This window comes from Grammomys surdaster, unplaced genomic scaffold, assembly GCF_004785775.1.
Source record: "Grammomys surdaster isolate TR1022 unplaced genomic scaffold, NIH_TR_1.0 255, whole genome shotgun sequence".
Lineage (NCBI taxonomy): Eukaryota > Metazoa > Chordata > Mammalia > Rodentia > Muridae > Grammomys > Grammomys surdaster.
The window spans coordinates 6,274,902-6,295,715 of record NW_021604696.1 but is presented as its reverse complement, the minus strand read 5'-3'; the positions used below and the strand labels follow the sequence as shown (position 1 = coordinate 6,295,715).

General features: G+C 40.3%; 1 protein-coding gene across 3 annotated transcripts in view; it reads left to right on the top strand.

Moving 5' to 3' along the window:
• Uggt1 (UDP-glucose glycoprotein glucosyltransferase 1) overlaps positions 1-20,814 on the top strand; it is a 98,712-nt gene that overhangs the window by 19,335 nt on the left and 58,563 nt on the right. For all 3 annotated transcript variants that reach the window (XM_028775358.1, XM_028775357.1, XM_028775359.1), the window contains exons 5-11: positions 1,837-1,949; positions 4,772-4,946; positions 9,667-9,763; positions 11,476-11,554; positions 12,590-12,690; positions 17,193-17,292; positions 18,271-18,331. In XM_028775358.1, coding sequence (XP_028631191.1) covers positions 1,837-1,949; positions 4,772-4,946; positions 9,667-9,763; positions 11,476-11,554; positions 12,590-12,690; positions 17,193-17,292; positions 18,271-18,331 — 726 coding nt within the window. The remainder of the gene's footprint in view (positions 1-1,836; positions 1,950-4,771; positions 4,947-9,666; positions 9,764-11,475; positions 11,555-12,589; positions 12,691-17,192; positions 17,293-18,270; positions 18,332-20,814) is intronic.

The following is a 20,814-nucleotide window of genomic DNA, read 5'->3' as shown; positions in this document are numbered from 1 at the left end:
AATAGTAGATTGGCTCTGAGGATTCTCCCAGATTTATAGAACCAGACACAAGTTACCTTAGCCTTTGGAGCGACCTCAGGTCCAGTCAGTGAGAAAGTGTTTGGTCACTGCAGTGACATTCATGCCACTAGTAGGACATCTTGCCCACACAGGTCATTACTGTAGCCCCAAAAATTCACATCCGAGTAAGACTATTGATAATTTTTTTCTCAGCAGGCTGCATAGTATGTTCTAGAAGTATGAAGGCTAGCCTGTAGGGAGAAAGCTTCTAGCTTAGCTCCAGTTTGATTGTTTGTTTTGTGATCAAAATGTGTGGTACCTTTAGAAACAGAATATTTTTTATAATTTTAAATTATGTGTGCATACATGCATGCGTAGGTAGGTATGTGCATACGAGTATAGGTTTCCACAGTAGCCATAGTTGTCAGATCCTCCTGGAGCTGGAGTTACAGGGCTGTCAGCTCTTTAATGTAGGTGCTTAGGAATTGAACTTGGGTCCTCTGTAAGAGCAGTATGTCCTAACCATGGAGCCATCTTTTTAGCCCCAGCAATAGAATGTTACCATCAAGATCTGGTGGCACCAAGCTCAATGGCAATAACTTATATTGTTTTGAAGGAGAGGCTCTTGTGCTTCTCTGTCAACAGTTCATAGGGAAACAGTCTATACCCAGCACTGGAATTTTTGTTTAATAACCCAAGACTTCTGGTAGAAGCACCATTCATCAATGAAGGGCACCTTCATTTAGACTCTTTTAAAAAGAAATACAGTTTTTAAATAAGCTTGTATGATCATAGGTTTCCATATGCTCTTTCTATACTTCCTTAGTTTTGGTACCCTGCTCTCTTTCTATCCTCTTTTTCTGCCCGTTCTCCTGTTTAGATCTCTGTCCTCAGGATCTCAACTCTACCCCCTCACTTCTGACTTGTCCTGTTATCCCACTTCTCTCCTTTGGCACCTTTCCATCATCCTGGCATTTCTCAACACTCAGTGTCAAACACAGAACTCTTAATTGACATGAAAAATTCTATTATGTATTTATTTATTATTTATTTAGTGTGCATGCACACGCACATGCTGGGAGGTCAGAAGACAGCTTGCAGCAGTTGGGTGACCCCTTCTACCATGTGTATCCTGGGGATTGAATTTAGGTGGTTAGTTGACATTTTAAGGGGCTAAAAAGATAGTTTAGTTGGTAAAAGGCCTTTCTATCTGGGTATGGTGGCCTATGCTTGTTAACCCCAGGGCTGGCAGGGAGGGGACAAACGGAGGTCTCTAAAGTTCATCTTAGCTGAATTGAGCTTCAGGTTCAGTGAAGGAAGCTGTCTTAAAACAATAAACTTGAATTAATCTAGAAATGATACTCTATGTTAACTTCTGACCTGGACATGTGTATACATATGTACATGTATACAGAAACACACACACACACACACACACACACACACACACACACAGAGAGAGAGAGAGAGAGAGAGAGAGAGAGAGAGAGAGAGAGAGAGAGAGAGAGAAACACACAGAATCCCTGACATTTTGAGCCAAGGGTTTTTTGAAGGGACAACCTGGATTCCTAGATGTCTTTTGATAAGTCTGAGATAAGATAGAAACGTAACCTTCTCTTGTGGGATTATAACACTAGTGCTGACCTTGGGTGGTACGGGAAGAACTGAATAACAGAGCTCTGGCTTGGAGCGCTCTTACCACCTTGGCTCATGGTGGGTGTTGTGCACATGATAGTTTCTGCCTTATTGATGTTGGATTATCATTTAATCACATATTCATTATAACATGCATTTCTATCTTTCTTTGAGTAGAACATGTATTTGTCTTCCTGACAGATAGCAGTTGATGAGCCTCCACCAGAAGGATGCAAGTCGTTTCTCTCAGTGCATGGAAAACAGACTTGTGATCTAGACAGTCTTGAGAGCCTTCTGCTGACTGCACCTGACAGGTAGGTTGTATTCCTCATTTAAATGTGGTGCATGCCTTGTGCCTTTGCTCTATGACATGTTTTCTGAGTTGAGTTTTGTTTTCTTCTTTGCTTGTTTGTGTGTTTCAGATATTCTCACTTGGTAATCCTGGCCTAGAACTAGAACTAGACCAGACCAGGCTGGCCTCAAAACTCACAAAGATTCCTCTGGGGTACTGGGATTAAAGGTGTATGTCTCTGTTGATGCCTGGCTGATTTTTGTCTGTCTGTCTGTTTGTTGAGAAAAGGTATTGATTTGTAGTCCAGGCTGGTCTTGATCTTAGTTTTCCTGCCTCAGCCTCCCAAGTGCTAGGCTCATGAACATGTGGTACATGCCCAGTCCTCTGAGTTTCACCATCTGTGCACGTGTTAGAGAATGGCTACTAGCTAGAGACTAACCAGATGTGAACATCAGCTCCATTATTTAAAGTAGCTTTGTAAAAGGATGCAAATTAGTTTGTTTTCTCTTGTTTCAAAATTAGAAATAATTGATATTCCTGTTTATTGGGCAATGATTTTTTTTCTGAGAGATTTTATAGGCTTTGTTGTTAGCTTATCAAAGAATACCATCTGTACAAAAAGCCAGCCCCTGAAGTAGCAGAGATTAGTGATAACAGTCTTTTAGGATATTATTACCAATAACAGACAGTATTTAGAAGATAACTGCAAACTTGATTTGAATAATGAAAGTACAGTTCTCTTTGTGTGAGGAGGCTAAGGTCTCCTGCAGTGGGCACTTACCACAAGTATGCATTTGGATGGATGGCTGGCTGGCTGGCTGGAGGAGCAGCCTCTCTGTGTGTATTCTAAGGATATGTGATACTGGCTTTCTCTACCAGAAATGTTTTGCTTGTAAGTCTTATGTAATGACGTTGTCAGACCAATAATAAATCCTCTGCCCAACACATGGCACTAGCGTTTCTTACTCAGAATGACAACAGTAAGGTATTCAGGCAGCTCAGTGTCTGAGTATGGGTGGATATTTGAGAACAGTGGCATGGTAGAGCGGCGCTGTCTTGGATGAAAAGTAATTGGAGACATAGTTCTTTTAAAACTTCATTGAGTTTGTTAGAGCAACTGTGCAGACCTGTGTAGAGTGTGGTGTCTCCTCTTCTGAGGGCGGAGTCTACTATGTATCACTTTTATGGGTTTAAATTTGTGTAAGTAGGTAGGTCTATTTCTGTTGAGAGACATCTTCCCACTTGATGCATGTAGATGTACTTCAGTATTTTTAACACCTGCGTATTGTCCTATGTAAAAATGTCCTACTGGAGGTTTTTAAAGTTGATTCCAATTTTGGAACTTTCCTATTATGAAGAACATTTTTTCATATGTAGTTGCCCTCTGTTGAGTGGATTATTAGAACAGGAATTGGTGGGTGTGGTAAGTTACTTTCTTTTGTTGCTGTGAAAGACAACTTAATGAAGCATTTATTTTGCTGCAAGATTTTTGTCTGTCTTTGCTTTTTATTGCTGTGATAACATACTACCATTAAAAGCAATTTTGGGAAGGAAGGACTTATTTGATTTATAGTCTATCATCAGGGAAAAGCAAGGCAGGAATCTGGAAGCAGGAGCTGGAGCATTACTATGGAGGCACATTACATACTAGCTTGTTCAGCCTGCTCCCTTGTATATCCCAGACCATTTATCCTTGGGTGGCCACGCCCACAGTGGGCTAGGCCTTCTCCCATCAATCATTAGTCAAGGAAGTACTCTACAAACTGTCCTACAGGCAAGTGGATGGGATATTTTCTCAGTTGAGGCTCCCTTTTTCAGATAGCTCTAGTTTCTGTCATGTTGACAAAAAAATGAGCAGCTCGGTTTCAGGGGACTAGATGTCCGTCATGGCAGAGCAAGCATGGAGGCAGGAACAGGAAGCTGAGGGATGACATCACATCCTCATACAGGGAGCAGAAGAGTAAGACCTGGAATGTGTCAAGGCTAAAACTCTAAAAGCCTGTCCCCAGTGGTAATCTTCCTCCCGGTTCCAATGTTTCATAACCTACCTCCCAACAGTGCCACCAACTGGGGACTAAGTATTAAAATATAGGAGCCCGTAGGGGACATTTTCCATTCAAATCACCACAATAGATCACATTCTAAGAACTTTTAATGTCTTGATGCTGGTCTTAGGAAGTGTGGTAGTCTTGACTTTTTTGTTTGTATTTTGAGAAGCTTAAAAAAATTAAGGGGCAGTGGTGGCACATTCTTTTAAACCCAGCACTTAGGAGGCAGAGGCAGGCTGATTGATCTCATGAGTTCGAGGCCAGCTGGTCTATGCAGTGAGTTCCAGGACAGCCAGAGCTACACAAAGAAACCCTGTATCAAAAGCCCGCCCCCCAAAAAAAAATAATCATTTAGAAAGACCATAGTATCAAACATGGAGAGAGGGAGACTTACTGTAGTTCACAAGTTACTTGCTCAAAAGTTTTATCTGCTGCTCGAATTATTTGACCTTATGTTTTCAGATCAAATCACAGTCACACTCCACACAGTAGAAAAATCCGCTGCAGATTTAGTGCTGTAGGCTTTGGTATGCATCCTGGCTTCCCTTCTTTTTAAAGAATTGATAATATTTAATTTAACTCAGTATTTTATAATTAATATTCATGTAATGTACTTTTATTTTTATGGTCATGAATGAGTAAAACTCATACTTGACAGTATTCTAAATGCAAACTAACTGTTCAAGACTGTTATGCCCATATGAAGATACTTTAAATCTTTACTAAGTTTTTAAAGTTGTTGTCAAAAGTGTCCTGGTTTTTGTTTAAAATTTTTTAATTGAATATTTATTTCCAGACCTAAACCTTTATTGTTCAAAGGAGATCACAGATATCCCTCATCAAATCCTGAAAGTCCAGTGGTCATTTTTTATTCTGAGATTGGCCATGAAGAATTTTCTAATATTCACCACCAACTTATATCAAAAAGCAATGAAGGCAAAATTAATTATGTATTCCGACATTATATATCTGTAAGTATTGACTTATTTTACAATTTCCTTAATATTAATTTGTTTAAAATGACCTTAGAAGATTCTTTTCCTCTTTAAAAATAATTTAATTTGAAATCCTTTTTTTGAGAAATCAAATATCAGCTCGCTCTCTCTCTCTCTCTCTCTCTCTCTCTCTCTCTCTCTCTCTGCACTCTCTTTTAACTCATCCCTCCCCCCATCCTCCTCCCTCTCCCTCTAATTTTTTTGTTTGAGTCAGTGTCTCACTGTGTTGCTCTGGCTAGCCTGGAACTCACTGTGTAGATCAGACTGACCTCAGAGTCATAGAGCTCCACCTGCCTCCCTAGTGCTGGGATCAAAGGTGGGCACTGCTACACAGGATGATTTTTTAAAGGTTTTTTTTTTTTTAATTTTTAAAAAGATTTATTTATTTTACATATATGAGTACACTGTAACTGTCCTCAGACACACCAGAAGAGGGCATCAGATCCCATTACAGATGGTTGTGAGCCACCATGTGGTTGCTGGGAATTGAACTCAGGACCTCTGGCAGAGCAGACACTGCTCCTAACTGCTGAGCCATCTCTGCAGCCCTAAACATGACATTTTTAAATTAATTAATGTTCTTTCTTTCTTTTTTTAAGAGTACATATGCCCAGTGTGTATGCCTCTGTGTTTGTGTCTGTGAGTGTCTGTGAGTGAGCGTGTGTGAGTGAGCATCACATTTGTGTGGCGGTCTGCAGTTGATGTGTAAGAGCTACTTGATTGCTCACCACTCATTTCCTCCATTCACTGAGGCAGTCTATCAGTTGAACTGACCAAGCTACATCCAGCTAGCTTACTTGCTCGGGGTTTTTCTTGTTTCCGCCTTCCGTGGGTTAGAATTATAAGCAAGCTGCCACAGCAGTCTGGGTGCTGGTGATCTGAACGTTGGTCTCCTGCTTGGGTGGCAAGGTCTTTACCTGTTAAGCCACTTCCTGGGTATGTGTCAGATCTCTTTCTTGCACATAGGTAGTGCCTTCCTTGCTTGCCTTTCCAAAGAAATGTCAAACAATTATGATTAAAAAGTGGGGTAAGCTTTTGGATTTTAAAATGAACTGCATAGAGCTGAGTATGGATTTTCCTCAAAGTCTTACAAAGTAGGAAAGATATACATATTTAAATTTTTTATTGTGATCATGAATGGTGTTTGATATAAAAGACTAATATTCTGTTTTACAAATCTCTCTTATTGTATGCATTTTGTTGTTCACACTCATTAGGAAGGCGTTGGCTCTCCACTGCTATAGTAAGGGGTCCTTCTTTAGAGATAGCTGACCTAGTAAGTCTGAGTTAGGCCCGACTACAAGAAAGTAATTATTCCATCTCTTTCAGTGGCATGACCTTCTTGGGGGTCCTTTGGCCAGAGATTGACCTGGTCCTGTTGCAGTGTTATGTCTCCACCCAGGCTAGAGAGTCTGTTTAATGACCAGGAAGGATTTTTTCTTAGCAGGTTTTCATTATTACTTTAACACCCACACCAAGAGGTAACCTAAGAATCATTTGGGAACCAGAGTGAAGGTCAGAGCTCCAGACACTTTTGGCCTTTCTAGTCTCTAGCAGGGATGAGGCTGCCAGGGCTCTCAGGGATATTTCTGGCTTTTAGCTAAGAGAGAAACTAGCTGATTTAGTTGAGGGCTTTTACCCTAAACTATGCAGCCAGTTCTATCTCCTGTTCTTTTCTTCCCTTTGCTCTGAAGAGATAACTCCAACTGCCATCGTGGGGTTGGAGCAATGACCAATGTGGTGCCTTAGAGCTGAATTTGGAGTGTCAGATGTCACAGTTTTGGGGTACCCCTCCAGGGGACCTATCTAAAACGCCTCAGCTGTAGATGTAGGGGAGGAAGGGCTCATTGCTGTCTGGAAAGATGTGAGGAAGATATGTTAGCCTAGGTGTGGAGAAGCCAGAGACATTGGGCTCGCAAGAGCATCCATCTCCTGGGTCCTCCTCATGGTTCTTTGGCCTCCATGGCTGACTGGACAGCAATGACACCAAGATCTGTTTTTGTGCACTTTGAAAACTGTTGGATAGACTAGAAACAGTGCGAAGTCCCTCTCAAATGGCTTCCAGAGAGGGACAGAGAGAAGACATTTAGCTATCATACTGAGCCTGCATCTCCTCAATAGGCATTGAAGTGTTTAATTGAACCAAGATCTGAGGTCTTATATATGAGTAGCATTTTTTTTTTAATCAAGAAGAAAACCACTAATGAGACATAATCTAGGTAACAACCTGTATAGTTTTAAGTATAATGTCTGGGAACTGTGATCCTCTGGATAGTTACAAAATGTAACAAACACACCCATCATTTTAGTTTGGGGTTGTACTTTTTTTGTTTTGTTTTGTTTTTGTTTTGTTTTTCGAGACAAGGTTTCTCTGTGTAGCCCTGGCTGTCCTGGAACTCACTCTGTAGACCAGGCTGGCCTTGAACTCAGAAATCCTCCTGCCTCTGCCTCCCAAGTGCTGGGATTAAAGGCGTGCGCCACCACTGCCCGGCCGGGGTTGTACTTTTGTGATGGGTATTTAAGACAATGCAGATGGCCAGTAATATAATTTTTTTTGTTCCTCATACTGTTACGTTGAGGGTCTAGTTCTCGGGTCACCTGTGCTTGATAGAAACTTCTGTTCTTCTTTGCCAGTTCATCTGTGTGAGCATAAGCCAGAGGCAGGCGTGACCTTGCCTTTACTTGGAAGCAGGGAGGAAATCCTTTATACTGACTCTCCTCTTTGTAGATTGGACACTGGTTGGAGTTCACTGGATGGTGCTCTGTGGTCTCCCTGAACAAGGGAACAGGAAGTTCTTATAGTTACAGTCCCCATAATCCCCTAGTAGCTAGTTGAAGAGCAAGGGGAGTACATTCTCCCTTTTAGTCTGCCTGGCCACATTAGTATAGCTTCTGAGTATGGTTGTTAAATACCCAGAGGATTAGCTTTTTAACTACTGGATAGTATTTCAGAAACCAGGCATATCTAAATAAATGTTGATGAGACATTCTTTTTAATATGCTTGTTGAACTTTGACCTTATTCTTTTTTGGTATCTTTTTATTTGGTGGAAGGGGAGAGTTTCTAAAGAGGTAGAATAAAGTAGAATTAATATAAAATTAAACTTGTATCATTGAGTATTTAAAATATGAAAGACTTTAAAGTTTGTGTGTCATCTTGTTCAGTAAATGGTAGTTGGTAAGTATGTGCTATGAGAATAAAAATTTCAAATAAAAATTTGATCGAGTAGAGACAGATGTATTTATCATTCCCATTTTTTTTGTCCTTTTATATTTCTGAGACCAGTTTCAGTGTAGTCTAGGCTGGTCTAGAACTCCAGATTCTTCTGCCTCTGCCCCCCTGTCCTCCAAATGTTAGAATTAAAGCTGTGTGCTACCACATCTGGTCAAAGTCCAGTTTTGACTGTTCCTCACCCACTGACATACCCAGATATTGGATTATGACCAGGTTCACAGGAATCAATTTCCCCTGTGGAGTAAGACTTTTCAGAGCATGTCTGAGAAAGCAGTAGATTACCCCTCCATAATAGTCATGCTGTTTATTATAGCACCAGTGGGGGTGTCTTGCTTGGCTACCAGTGGTGTAGCATGTAGGCTGCAGTACCAGCTCAGACCATTGATGTCCTTTCTTTCTAGTGTGCTTTATAGCACCTTCCAGCACTGTGAGATCTAGCCAGCAGTGAGGAAGCTTACTGGGCAGTTCCAGAATTAAGTTTTTCTATGTCCTGCAACCAGTGTGTCTGGTGTCCTTAGCAGTTGAGTCTTACCCCTGGTAGGGGACCAAGAGCAGTGACAATAGCTTGTACTGTTGAGGGGACTTCTGGGGTCACCCTGACTAATAACTCATAGAGAGTGTCCTGTGCCTGACACAGGAGTTTTAATTTAACAACTAGTATCTTTTGGAGCAGCACTGTCTACCTGTGCAGGGTGCCTCTGTTCAAAGGATACAGGATTTTTAATCATGCATTTTTAATTATCTTACAGTTGTGACTATTCATATATCTTTAGTTTTGTTTCTACCTTGAAATTCTTATTCCCATAGTTGTGACAAGATTAAAAAATATAAAGGAGTCAAGGATTCCTGAAGTGCCAATCAAATTCTAGATTGATTTTGTTCACAAATAAGATGAATGTTTTCATGGTAGACAAGTACTTCTATTACTGTTGACATTCACTGTACTCTCCTGAATATATCGCTAATAACTTTATATATCAATATTAAAATAATTTAAAACATTTTTTTGAGATTATAATAGATCACATCATCCCTTTTTCTCCCTCCAGCCCCTCCTGTGTACTCCGCCTTGACGTCATTCAGATTTCTCCCATTTCCTGTGTTCTTAAACACACACACATGCACATAAGCAGACACATATGCACACATACACACCTGCTCAGTCCGTATGATGTTACTTGTACATACATATTTCAGGGCTGACCATTTGGTATTGGACAGCCAGTTGGTCCAATGATACTCAAGGCCAAGGATGATACTCAGGTGAAAGGTGAATTTGTAAAAATAAGACCAGTGTGTTCTCTTGCTGTTAAGTATGAGTTCTTCCATGAAGTCTCACCAGTGTGGCTGCCTACACATGGCCTGAGCAGGGGTGGCACTGGTGGACACTCTAGCAAGGAGTGGCCTGCTGTGCCTCCTAACGAGCCAGGTGGTGATGGTGGAATTCTTGCTCTATTTGCAGAATCCCAGGAAGGAACCGGTTCACCTTTCTGGCTATGGTGTGGAACTGGCGATTAAGAGCACGGAGTACAAGGCCAAGGATGATACTCAGGTGAAAGGTGAATTTGTAAAAATAAGACCAGTGTGTTCTCTTGCTGTTAAGTATGAGTTAGTGGGGAATTGGCTCCCATCTTGGAAAAGAGTAGGCTTAGGAGTGAGATGAGCCAGTTTGCACCTTGGTTCTGTCATGTCTGAGCGGGGAACTCAGCACATTTTCTAGGTGTGATTTTTGTCCTCTGTAATCTATGGGCAGTGATCGGTTCTTTTTCAAGTGTCTACGAGAAGAAAGGAAGATAATATAAGTCAAGAATTTGGGGTGGATATTGAGGTTTGTGCTTAGCAATCTCAGTGCTGGAGCAGGAAGATTACAGTTCTAGGCTGCCTGTCCTGTCCCAACAGTAAAAACAAGGGCACACAGAAACAAAGCAAAGCCCACAAAGTTGAATGTAGTGATTTTACACAAGTGATGTAATCAGCAGCAGCAGCTGTTGTTGATGTCCTACGAGTCACACACAGGCATTGCTGTGATATTCCAGTATGAAAATTTAAATATCCTAAGCCTCATGGATAGTTTTTTATTATTATTATTTTTCATATTTGAAACAGTTTTCTTGGGCTCTCTTCCTGCCATAACACTATGTTTTGTTTTGTTTTTTTTGAGACAGATTCTTTCCATGTAGCCTTGGCTGTACTAGAGCTCACTATGTAGACCAGGCTGGCCTTAACTCCCTGAGATCCTCCAGCCTCTGCTTCCCAGTACTGAGACTAAAGGGATGAGCTACCATACCTAACCCTGAATTAATTTTTTGTTTTGTTTTGTTTTGTTTTGTTTTTCAAGACAGGGTTTCTCTGTGTAGCCCTGGCTGTCCTGTAACTCACTTTGTAGTCCAGGCTGGCCTTGAACTCAGAGATCCGCCTGCCTCTGCCTCCCAAGTGCTGGGATTAAAGACGTGTGCCACCACTGCCCAGCCCTCATCCTTCTGAATAGCCAGAATTATGGTGTGTGTCATTATGTTCTCTAAGCTCCTTTTAAACATGAAATGATGAATTTGAATAATGAAGCAAATGGAAAATGGCGTGCTGTTCTCTCAGTGATGTTTAGGATTTCCTAACTGTAAATTCTTCAGAATTTAACTGTGGAAAAAATATTTCATGATATTTAAATGCATTAATTTTGAAATTTTTAATGTAAAAAATTTTCTAAGGATTGAGAGAAAATATGTTCGGGCTGGAGAGATGGCTCAGCAGTTAAGAGCACTAACTGCTCTTCCAGAGGTTCTGAGTTCAAATCCCAGCAACCACATGGTGGCTCACAACCATCCATAGTGAGATTGAATGCCCTCTTCTGGTGTGTCGGAAGACAGCTACAGTGTACTCATAAATAAATAAATAAATAAATCTTAAAAAAAAAAGAAAAGAAAGAAAATATGTTCTTATTTTGTCCATGAACAGTAGAAATTTTAAAACACCATTGGTTTAAAGACCCAACTGAAATGTTAATTGAAACATTTGAGCCAAGCGGTGGTGGCGCACACCTTTAATCCCAGCACTTGGGAGGCAGAGGCAGGTGGATTTCTGAGTTCGAGGCCAGCCTGGTCTACAGAGTGAGTTCCAGGACAGCCAGGACTATACAGAGAAACCCTGTCTCGAAAAACCAAAAAAAAAAAAAGAAAAAGAAACATTTGATATTTCCTTTTAACATTCAAACTGTGATCCTACCTTTTTACTCCTACTGTGAGCTACTAGAGACATCTTTACTATGTCTTTATAGGAACTGAGGTAAATACCACAGTCATTGGGGAAAACGATCCTATTGATGAAGTTCAGGGATTCCTTTTTGGAAAATTAAGGTATGTTAATTCATATGGATGGACGTTTCCCTTTGTTCGTGGTGTGTTTCTTGCTATTGTCTGAGTTGCAGCTCTACCTGCACTTTTTATAAGTAGTCCACGGTGGAGAGACCCATCTCACTTGCAGTTAGGATAGCCATTTCTAGTTATTCGGAAGCACACTGCTCTTGGATGGCACTGTCGTTGCCTACCCATGGCTGAAGTGGGTTTCTTTCCCTCTCAGTTGATGACATAAAGTTACAGATCCTTGTTTTGAGTAACAGAATAGATCATATTGGTTTTTGTTCCCATGGTTGGTAGTAGAGTAGATTTTAAATTAGAGCGATTGGGGTTATTTTCTTATGCTGGGCACAACCTGAAAGAGAAGCAAAAGCCTATAGTAGCCTAGAAGCATGCAACAGAAATAATGTTCCATCAGCCAATGGGAAATTTTTTTCTTTAATATTTATTTATTTGTTTGTCTAGGTTTTTTGAAAACAAGGTTTTTCTGTGTAGCCCTGGCTGTCCTGGAATTTGCTTTGTAGACCAGACTGTCCTCTAACTCACAGAGATCCGCCTGTCTCTGTTTCCCGAGTTCTAGGATTAAAGGCATACAACACCATACCTGGCCCATACTATTGGTATTTTTTGAGCAGGGTCTCCCTTTGTAGTCCTGATTGTTCTGGAATTATCTATGTGTCATGGGGACGATGTATGAGTCCATGGTATACACATGGACTTGGTGCTCTGAGTCCTGCACCTGAGTCCTGGGGATCCAACGCAGGTTGTCACGCTTGGTGGCAAGCCTTCCCTGATGAGCCCTTTTGTTCTTTGGGTGATGCTGTGGTTTTATGCATTCATAGCACGAGAGCTTCATGTAGAATATACAACGTTAATGGACTTCTAGAGGACAGCTGTTGTGCTCTAAAATCCTTTGCCCATATTGAGGAAAGTTTCTTAGGTTTGGGAGGGAGAAATATGAAGATTAACTCGAAGTCCTTTGCTAAGTGTACCATGAGAGAAAACAGTGAAAACAACTGATTCTGTTTCTGTCAGAGAACTGTACCCCACCTTGGAAGAACAGTTGAAAGAGTTCCGGAAGCATCTTGTGGAGAGCACCAATGAAATGGCACCCTTGAAAGTCTGGCAACTGCAAGGTAATGGAAGCTCAGCTCACTGAGTTGTGCCGCTGTATTCTGTGGCATTCAAAGAACTTGGGCTGGGGAGTAGCTCAGTTGTTAGAGTGCACAGAGCCCTGGACTTGACGCCCTGCACCACATTAACCAGGGTTTTTACTGGATGCCTGTAGTCCCAGCGCTGCGGCTAAGGCAGGATGAGTGCAGTGAGGTTCAGATCAACATGTGCGATAGAATGAAACCTTGTCTTCGGGCAGGGGCGGGAGGGTTGGGGATTGCAGAGTTTGAAATCTACTAGATTCTGAGAGTACCAGAGATCATGATTACACACACACACACACACACACACACACACACACTGTTAAAAATGAAATATATTTATACCACTTTCCTCCATTCCTCTCCTACAACTCCCAACTCCATCCATGCCCCCCACCTTGTTCCCTCTCAAATTCATGGCCTCTTTTTTCTTTAATTATTATTCATATATATGCATAAATACATAATGTGCTGGGTTTGTTTAGCATTGCTTGTGTATATGTGCTTTCAGGGCTGACCATTTGGTATTGGATAACCAACTAGGGGCTCATCCCCTGGTAAGCCCAATTCTTTCTTTTTCAACATGTTTGTTGTTGGTGTATAGAAAATCTATTGATTTTTCTAAGTTGATTTTGTATCCTGTCACTTTGCTGAAATTGTTGACTCTTTTTTTGAAGTTTTCTGGCAGACTTTGGGATTTCTTAGGTATAATATCATGTCATCTGCAAATAGGGACAGTTTGGCCTCTTTTCCTATCTTTCTCCCCTTAATTTCTTACCCTTACCTTATTGGTCCAGCTAGTATTTTGAGCCCTTATTTCAGAAGGTGTAGGATAAGGGACAGCCCTGCTCCTTTCCTCATTTTAATGTGATTTAGTTTTTCTTCATTTAGGTTAATGTTGTCTATGGGTTTGTCATATATAGCCTTCATTGTGGTAAGGTATGGTCCCTCTAGGGTACTGTCTCTAGACTTCTGTCATGAAGCTGTATTGGATTTTTTTCTAAATATATTGAGATGGTCATATGATTTTTTTTTGTTTGTTTGTTTGTTTTGAGACAAGGTCTCATCATGTTGTCCTGGCTAGCTTGGAACTCACTGTGTAGAACAGGCTGACATTGAACTCAGAGATCTGCCTGCCTCTGCTTTCTGAGTGCTGGGATTAAAGGCGTGTGCCACCGTGCATGCCTGGCTAGTGATAGTTATGTGATTGTTTATCTAATTATATTATTTATTACCTTTATCTACTATATATGTTCATCTATCCCTGTAACTTGGGGATAAAGTTAACTTTGTCATGGTGGATAATGTTTTTGCTATCGTGCCTTTATGGGATTGCAAGTATTTTAGTGAGGACTTATGAGTATATTTTCATCATGGATACTGGCCTGGAGTGTTCTATTTTGTTGCATTTTTTGTTGATATTGAAGTACTGGCTTAGTAGAATTTTGGACATACTCCTTCTGTTTCTATTATTTTAAATAAATTTAAGAAATATTGGCTGTAGATCTTTGAAAGTATGGTAGAATTCTGTGTGACTCCATCTGGGCCTGAACTCTTTTTCGTTGGAAGGCTTTAATGACTTTTGAAATCTTCTCACCTGTTGTAGGTGTTGATCTTTTCTTGGTTTAACTCTGGTGGTTTGCATGGATCTAGAAATTTGTCCATTTCTCTTAGATTTTCCAATATAGTGGGATTTGTTTTTTTTGTTTTTTTTTTTTTTATGAAGAATTCCCTTATGTGGCTCTGAATTTCTTCTCTTGTAATGTTTGACTGTTCATTTCTGATTTTGTTAATTTTGGCTATCTCATTCTTTCTGTTGGTTGAGTGGGCCAAGGGTCTGTCAGCCTTGTTTAATTTCTCCAAGAATCAGCTCTTAAGATTTGTTGATTCTTTGTATTGTTTTCTTCATTTCTATTTTATTACATTCTGATCTGAATTTTAATTTTTTTTTTTTTTTGCCATCTTCTGGACGTGGATTTGGCTTTGTTCTTGTTTTTTTAAGTTCTTGGGTTGCAGCACTCACTGTTTATCTGTACTCTTTCTAGGTTTGTCATGTAAGCACCCAGACTCTGATGGATCTTAGTGTGCTCCAGGGATTTGTGTTGTGTTGTATTTTTATTTTTATTTAGTTCCAGGAACTTCTTGACTTCTTCTTTGATTCATTCAGTAATGTGTTTTTTAATCCCCATGAGTTTGTATACTCACTAGAGATGTGTTGGCTGTTGATTTTAAGTTTCTTTCTTTTTTTTGGTTTTAGTTTTTCGAGACAAGGTTTCTCTGTGTAGCCCTGGCTGTTCTGGAACTCACTCTGTAGACCAGGCTGGCCTCGAACTCAGAAATCCACCTGCCTCTGCCTCCCAAGTGCTGGGATTAAAGGCGTGGGCCACCACCGCCCGGCAAGTTTCATTGTTTCTATTTTTCTCAATTTGTTAAGATTTGTTTTGTGTCCTAGGCTGAGGTCTGTTTTTGCAAAGCTCCCATGACTCAGAGTAGAATGTATGTTATATTCCCTGGTGTTTATAATCTGTTAATCATTTGATATATAACATTTTTTAATTCTCATGCTTCTCTGCTGAGTTTTTGTTATTGGAGAGCATGTGGTATTAAAATTACCTACTATGTTACTCTTTGTCTTTAATTTGACTAGTAAGCTTTTTTATGAGATTGGGTGTACCAGATTTTGATGCGTATATGCTTAGTTACAATGTCCTCTTGGTTAATTTTTCCCTTGAGTAGGGTGAAATACCCTCCTGCCTTTGATTAGTTTAGTCTGGAGTCTAGGAAAGCTGTGGCTGCTTGCTTCTTGATCCTTCTGTGTGCAGTGCTTCTTTTTCCTCATCCTCTATTGTTAGATAGTGCCTGTCTTTAAAGCTGAGGTGAGCTTCTTGTACACAGCACAGATGTGGATTTTGTTGCTTCATCTATTCAGCCAGTCTGTGTCTTTTGATTGGAGAATTGAGGCCATTAATATTTAAAGCTAATATTGAAAGGTGTGTGTTGATTGCAATCTTTTTTTCCTCTAAAAGTTTATGTTCTCAGTTGTACGTTTTGTTTCATTAATTATGACATCACTTGTTCTTTCTACAGACTGTAGATATTTTTATTCATCCCTTCAGTCTGACATTACTGCTTGTTGTATTATCTTTAGTGTTGGTTTTGTAAATAGGAATCCTTTTAGTCTTTTTCTGTCACAGAAAGTTTTTCTCTCTCCTTCAACCATGGCAGATACTTTTGCTGGACACAGTAGTCTAGCTTGGCATCCATGGCCTCTTATAACTTACTTTGCATCTCTCCAGGATCTTCTGGCTTTCAAAGTTTCTACTGAGAAATCAGCTGTTATTCTTTCTGGTGTGTTTCTCTGTGTATTTGACTTGCATTTTTTTCTCTTGTAGCTTTCATACTATGGGAATGTTTTCTGGTATTGTCTTTTTTGGTGTTCCATGTACCTTTATATCCATGTCTTTTTTTTTTTTTTTATGATCTTGTTGAAAGTCATTTGGTCTATGTCATTGACCTGGGATTCTTCTCTGTCTAAAATTCCTCTAATTTGAAGATACATGTACCTCAGATTTTAACGACAGAATGGTTAAGAGAAGAGAGAAATCCCCTGTAAACACATAGTGTGATACAGACACAGCTTTTTGGGATCAGATACATAATCTTACAATACAAGAAACATGAAGCTTGTTTTTATGTTCCTTTATGCATACATTTTAAAAACCTAAGTGTCAGTTTTTAATTTAGGTTTATACTTTTTTTTTTTTTTTTAAATATTGCTGAGGGTTAGATCTAGGGCCTCACAGTGGATATGCACTTTAACACTGAGCTATAATCACGGTCTTTCGTGCATTTTCAAATTTATTATTGTGCTTATATAGGCTGGTGTGCCGTAGTGCCCCTGTGGTGGTTAGAGGTCAGCTTTGTAGGATTTGGATTGTCATCTTTGTTTCAGTTCCAAGAAATTGAATTCAACTAATGAGGCTTCATTGTAGGTAGCAAGCACCTCTACTCACTGAGCCTTCTGGCTGGTCTCCTGCATGCATTTGTACACATTTCTTCAACTGTGTATCTGTAGAATGTTAAAGGCACATAAGGGTAGAATATATGTGCACTTTTCTATTCTAAAGAATGTTCCAAACTATTCTCAAGACATTTTTCTTGAGGTCATTGGCTAAATAATCTTACTGCTATATTTTATAATATATTGTAAATCTAGATGACAGCAGGATTTGGGCTCAAGTTTGTTCCTGCTAAATGTGTTAGCACACGCCCTAGGATTTTGTGGATGTAGGTCATGAATAACTTAGTAAAGATTCCAGGGTTCATGAAGTGAGCAAGATCTGAACTAAGCCTGGGGTGCTGTCTGGAATAGTTGTATTCTATGGCATCTTTACCCCCAAGGGATTGTGGGTAGTATTGGGGACTTTGTCTACCATCGTTACCATGGGTTCCTGTATTCTAACATCACACTTGCTGTTGTACAGATCTCAGTTTCCAGACTGCTGCCCGCATCTTGGCTGCTCCTGTGGAGTTAGCGCTGGTGGTGATGAAGGACATTAGTCAGAACTTTCCTACCAAAGCCAGGTATGTGCTAAGGTTTTGCTGCATCCCTCTCCTTAACATTGTTTCCCATTGTTTTCATGTTTACACAGAATGGGATGTAACTAAAATGTAAAAATACTTGGAAATGAAAACTTATTTGTAACTACTGTTGTGATTAGTGTCTTCTTTCTAACATGTGACAGCTGTTAGTTATGTGGTTGAAGAGAGAGGAATTTAGATGCTCTGGACACCACCCCACTTCTGCCACATCAACTAATCCACAGTCTGGCCCACACTGCCATTTTGAGTCTTGATGGGGGGGAGGGGAACTTTGTCTAGGGCTTGGTGACAGAACACTTGCCTCATGTGCACAAGGCCCTGGACTTAATCCTCAGTACTGCCGAAAAGAGGAGGAAGAAGAGGAGACGGGGGATGCAGGGTCCTGACTTAGTAACAGACTCAGGGAGACTGACTTGTTCATCATAACAGAATGAATTTTCTGACATTACTGTCCATTCTGTAATCTTACTCTCTGTCCTATGAATGCAAGGCAAAATTGTCTAAAAGCCAAATTCTTAGAAACTTGTGACAGATGTCTTTGTCTCAGATAACTAAAGTTTATATTCTGGGCTGAGGGTTTCATAAGGAAGCTCCTTTTTCACCGTGCAGTACCTATGTAAGATTTCTTAATCTATCATGCTTCCAGAAGATACACACACAGGGTTCAGCCTCCACCAGAGGATTTAATAGGACCAGCAGTCAGCCTTAGTGTATTTCTGCTGGTTAGTTATCTGAGCAGCAAATGTCACATCAGGAGTAGGGCCACTGGACTTGTCACGTAGTGCCACTGTGCAGCATCTGAGGGGCGAATACATTTGCTGGCAGCTGTGAGGTTTACATGGTTATTATTTTTGTAATTTATTGAATTGTATGTTTCATGTCTAAAAATAGGGAAATTGACGACCTTTATATGGAATGCTAAGCTGAGCACTGATCATATTTTTATTTTTATTTTTTTAGAGCAATAACAAAAACAGCTGTGAGCGCACAACTTAGAGCGGAAGTGGAAGAGAACCAGAAGGTATTAACAACTGGTAGAAAATACTCCACTGTCTCTCCTGTGTTGTAGCTTTAAAAAGTGAAGAGACTTGAATGAAGTTAATGGCATTTAATAGAGTTCCTCTTAGTAATACTATTATTATATAGTACTTTTTGTCAAATTTGTAGCATTTTGTTTAAGGAGAGGCTCCTGACTGGAGGTTGGGGGGTGAGGTCAACAGGGAGTGTGGGCCTCTTCAGTAGTTTTCCTTTAAGCTTTTCTGTTCCTGCCTTTGGTGCACTCCATGCGGTAGCTGGGCTCTTGTCCTCCCTTCGTCAGCCTGACACACAGTGCCTGGAGACTGCCAGGATGCTCACTGCTCAGTCTTAATGACCCCCTTTGCTCCAGAATCAGTTGGCCTAGAGCTGGGGGGTAGGAGGAGCTCCTGTGTTCTGCTAGCCTGCCTACCTAGTTATCTACTTACGGTTTTTCAAGAAAGGGCTTCTGTGTCCCTGATAGTCTTAGAACTCTGTAGATCAGATTGGCCCTGAGATCGACCTCCCTCTGCCTCCCAAGTTCTGAGATTAAAGGCATGTGCCAACATACCTGGCTTCCATTAGCCATTTTCACCCCTAGATTTCATTATGTGTAGGATGTTAGTTAACAAAGTAGATTTGAGAAAGAAAGAAACCAAATATTTCACACATATTTACTAAATTAAAAACGTCACCATGGGTGGTGGTAACTACACCTGTAACCTCTGAATGTGGGAGAGCCAAGACTTTAAGACCATTCTTGGCTCTATAGTGAATTTGAAGCCAGTGTGGGGTACATGAGGCTCTGTTTAAAAAAACAAATAAAAACACTCAACTTAGTAATTGCATGGATTTTTAATTTCTAGAGTAACAATATTAAATATTCTTTTGATTTTCTGATCCCTGTTTACTGCTCTAAAGGTGGTGGGATCTGGGAGGATGAAGCCTGAAAAGGCAGCAGACTCATGTCTCATGCTAGAGCCAGTTTACTCAGAGCATCAGACCGTTTGTACTCTCAGGGATAAGAACAGTCACAAATTAAAGCGTCCAGTCATAAGGGCAAACCACATGTCACAAAACCATGCTTCCCCAGAGAGCCGTGTAAACAAATAACAGCCAGTGGTGATGAGTGACCCAACATAACTCACTACTGTCACCACACCTGGGAGGGGCACGAGAGATGCTCCAAGAATGGTTCTGTGTTTTCGAAGGAACTGGGGTCACAAGACTCTTGTCCTGTTTTCTTAAGAGTTTTTCACAGTCACTTAGAATTTCCCTCACATGATTTCATTCTTGGTCCATGTTCTGACAGTTCCCCATGCTGGGGAAGCAAAACGTTAACTTATGTGAGCTATATTGGTATTTCTTGGATTCTTAATGTTTTTAAGTAAAGCACATTATTTAAAAATGCATAAATACATGTATACAAAATTCATAAACATGAAACACAAGTGTGCATAAAATCTTTAATCCAGTATGATGAGTTTTCTCACTGTGAACTCATCTGTATTTCAGATCTTGATCTACATATGAGCTACATTCGGTTACATGTTCAAGCTTACAGTTAGTCTTTCTTACCATCTCAGGGGCCCAAATGAATGGACTTGTGACTGACCCATGGAGAAAATCCCAATTCTTTTCACATTTTATTTTATTTTATTTTATTTTATTTTATTTTATTTTAAGTGTGTGTGTGTGTGTGTGTGTGTATGTGTGTGTACACACATGTGAGTATATCATGGCTCACTATTGAGGTCAGAAGGTAAGTCTGAAGAGACATTCTTGTCTTCTCCCATGCTGAGGCAGACTTTGTCTTGTTTCTGATGCTATGCTGTATGCTCCAGGCTGGTTGTGCCTTGAGCTTCCTGGCAGTGCTGTAGGATGCTGGGTTTACAGATGTACACTGCCACATCTGGTGTCTCACATGCATTGTGGGAATGACTTGAGCTGGCTTGAATGCTAGTGCCTGTGCCTGCCAGCCCTTCCCTGGCTTGGAATTCCAGTCCTTAGCTGCTTCAGCTTGTTATCATTTCTTAGGTTTTGTTTTTGGGTTATTTTTAAGCAAATTTTGTTGCTTTTCATATTTGAGACCTTTTAAGTTTTATTTTTTGAGTTATAATATATTACCTCATTTCCTCCTTTCCTTCTCTCCCTCCCACCTCCCCCTCTGTGTTCATTCAGATTTATAGCCTCTTTTGTCATTGCTGCATATGTAGATGTGTGTTTTCCATATTTTTGTGTTAGTCTCATCTTGATTTCTGATTGATGCTGCCATGTCTGTGAAACATGAGACACAGATTCTCACTGTTTGGTTTTCCTAAACAGTGCAAGAACTTAAAAGTGTACTTTTCCCTAGTCCTCTGACTACTGGAAAGTAAAGATACTCCTCAGGGTTCCTCAGAGATTCTGTTTTTGGTGTCTGGTAACTTCCCTTGTACTGCACCACTGCACTGTCTAGTGTACTGCCCCACTGTCCTGTCTAGAGTACTG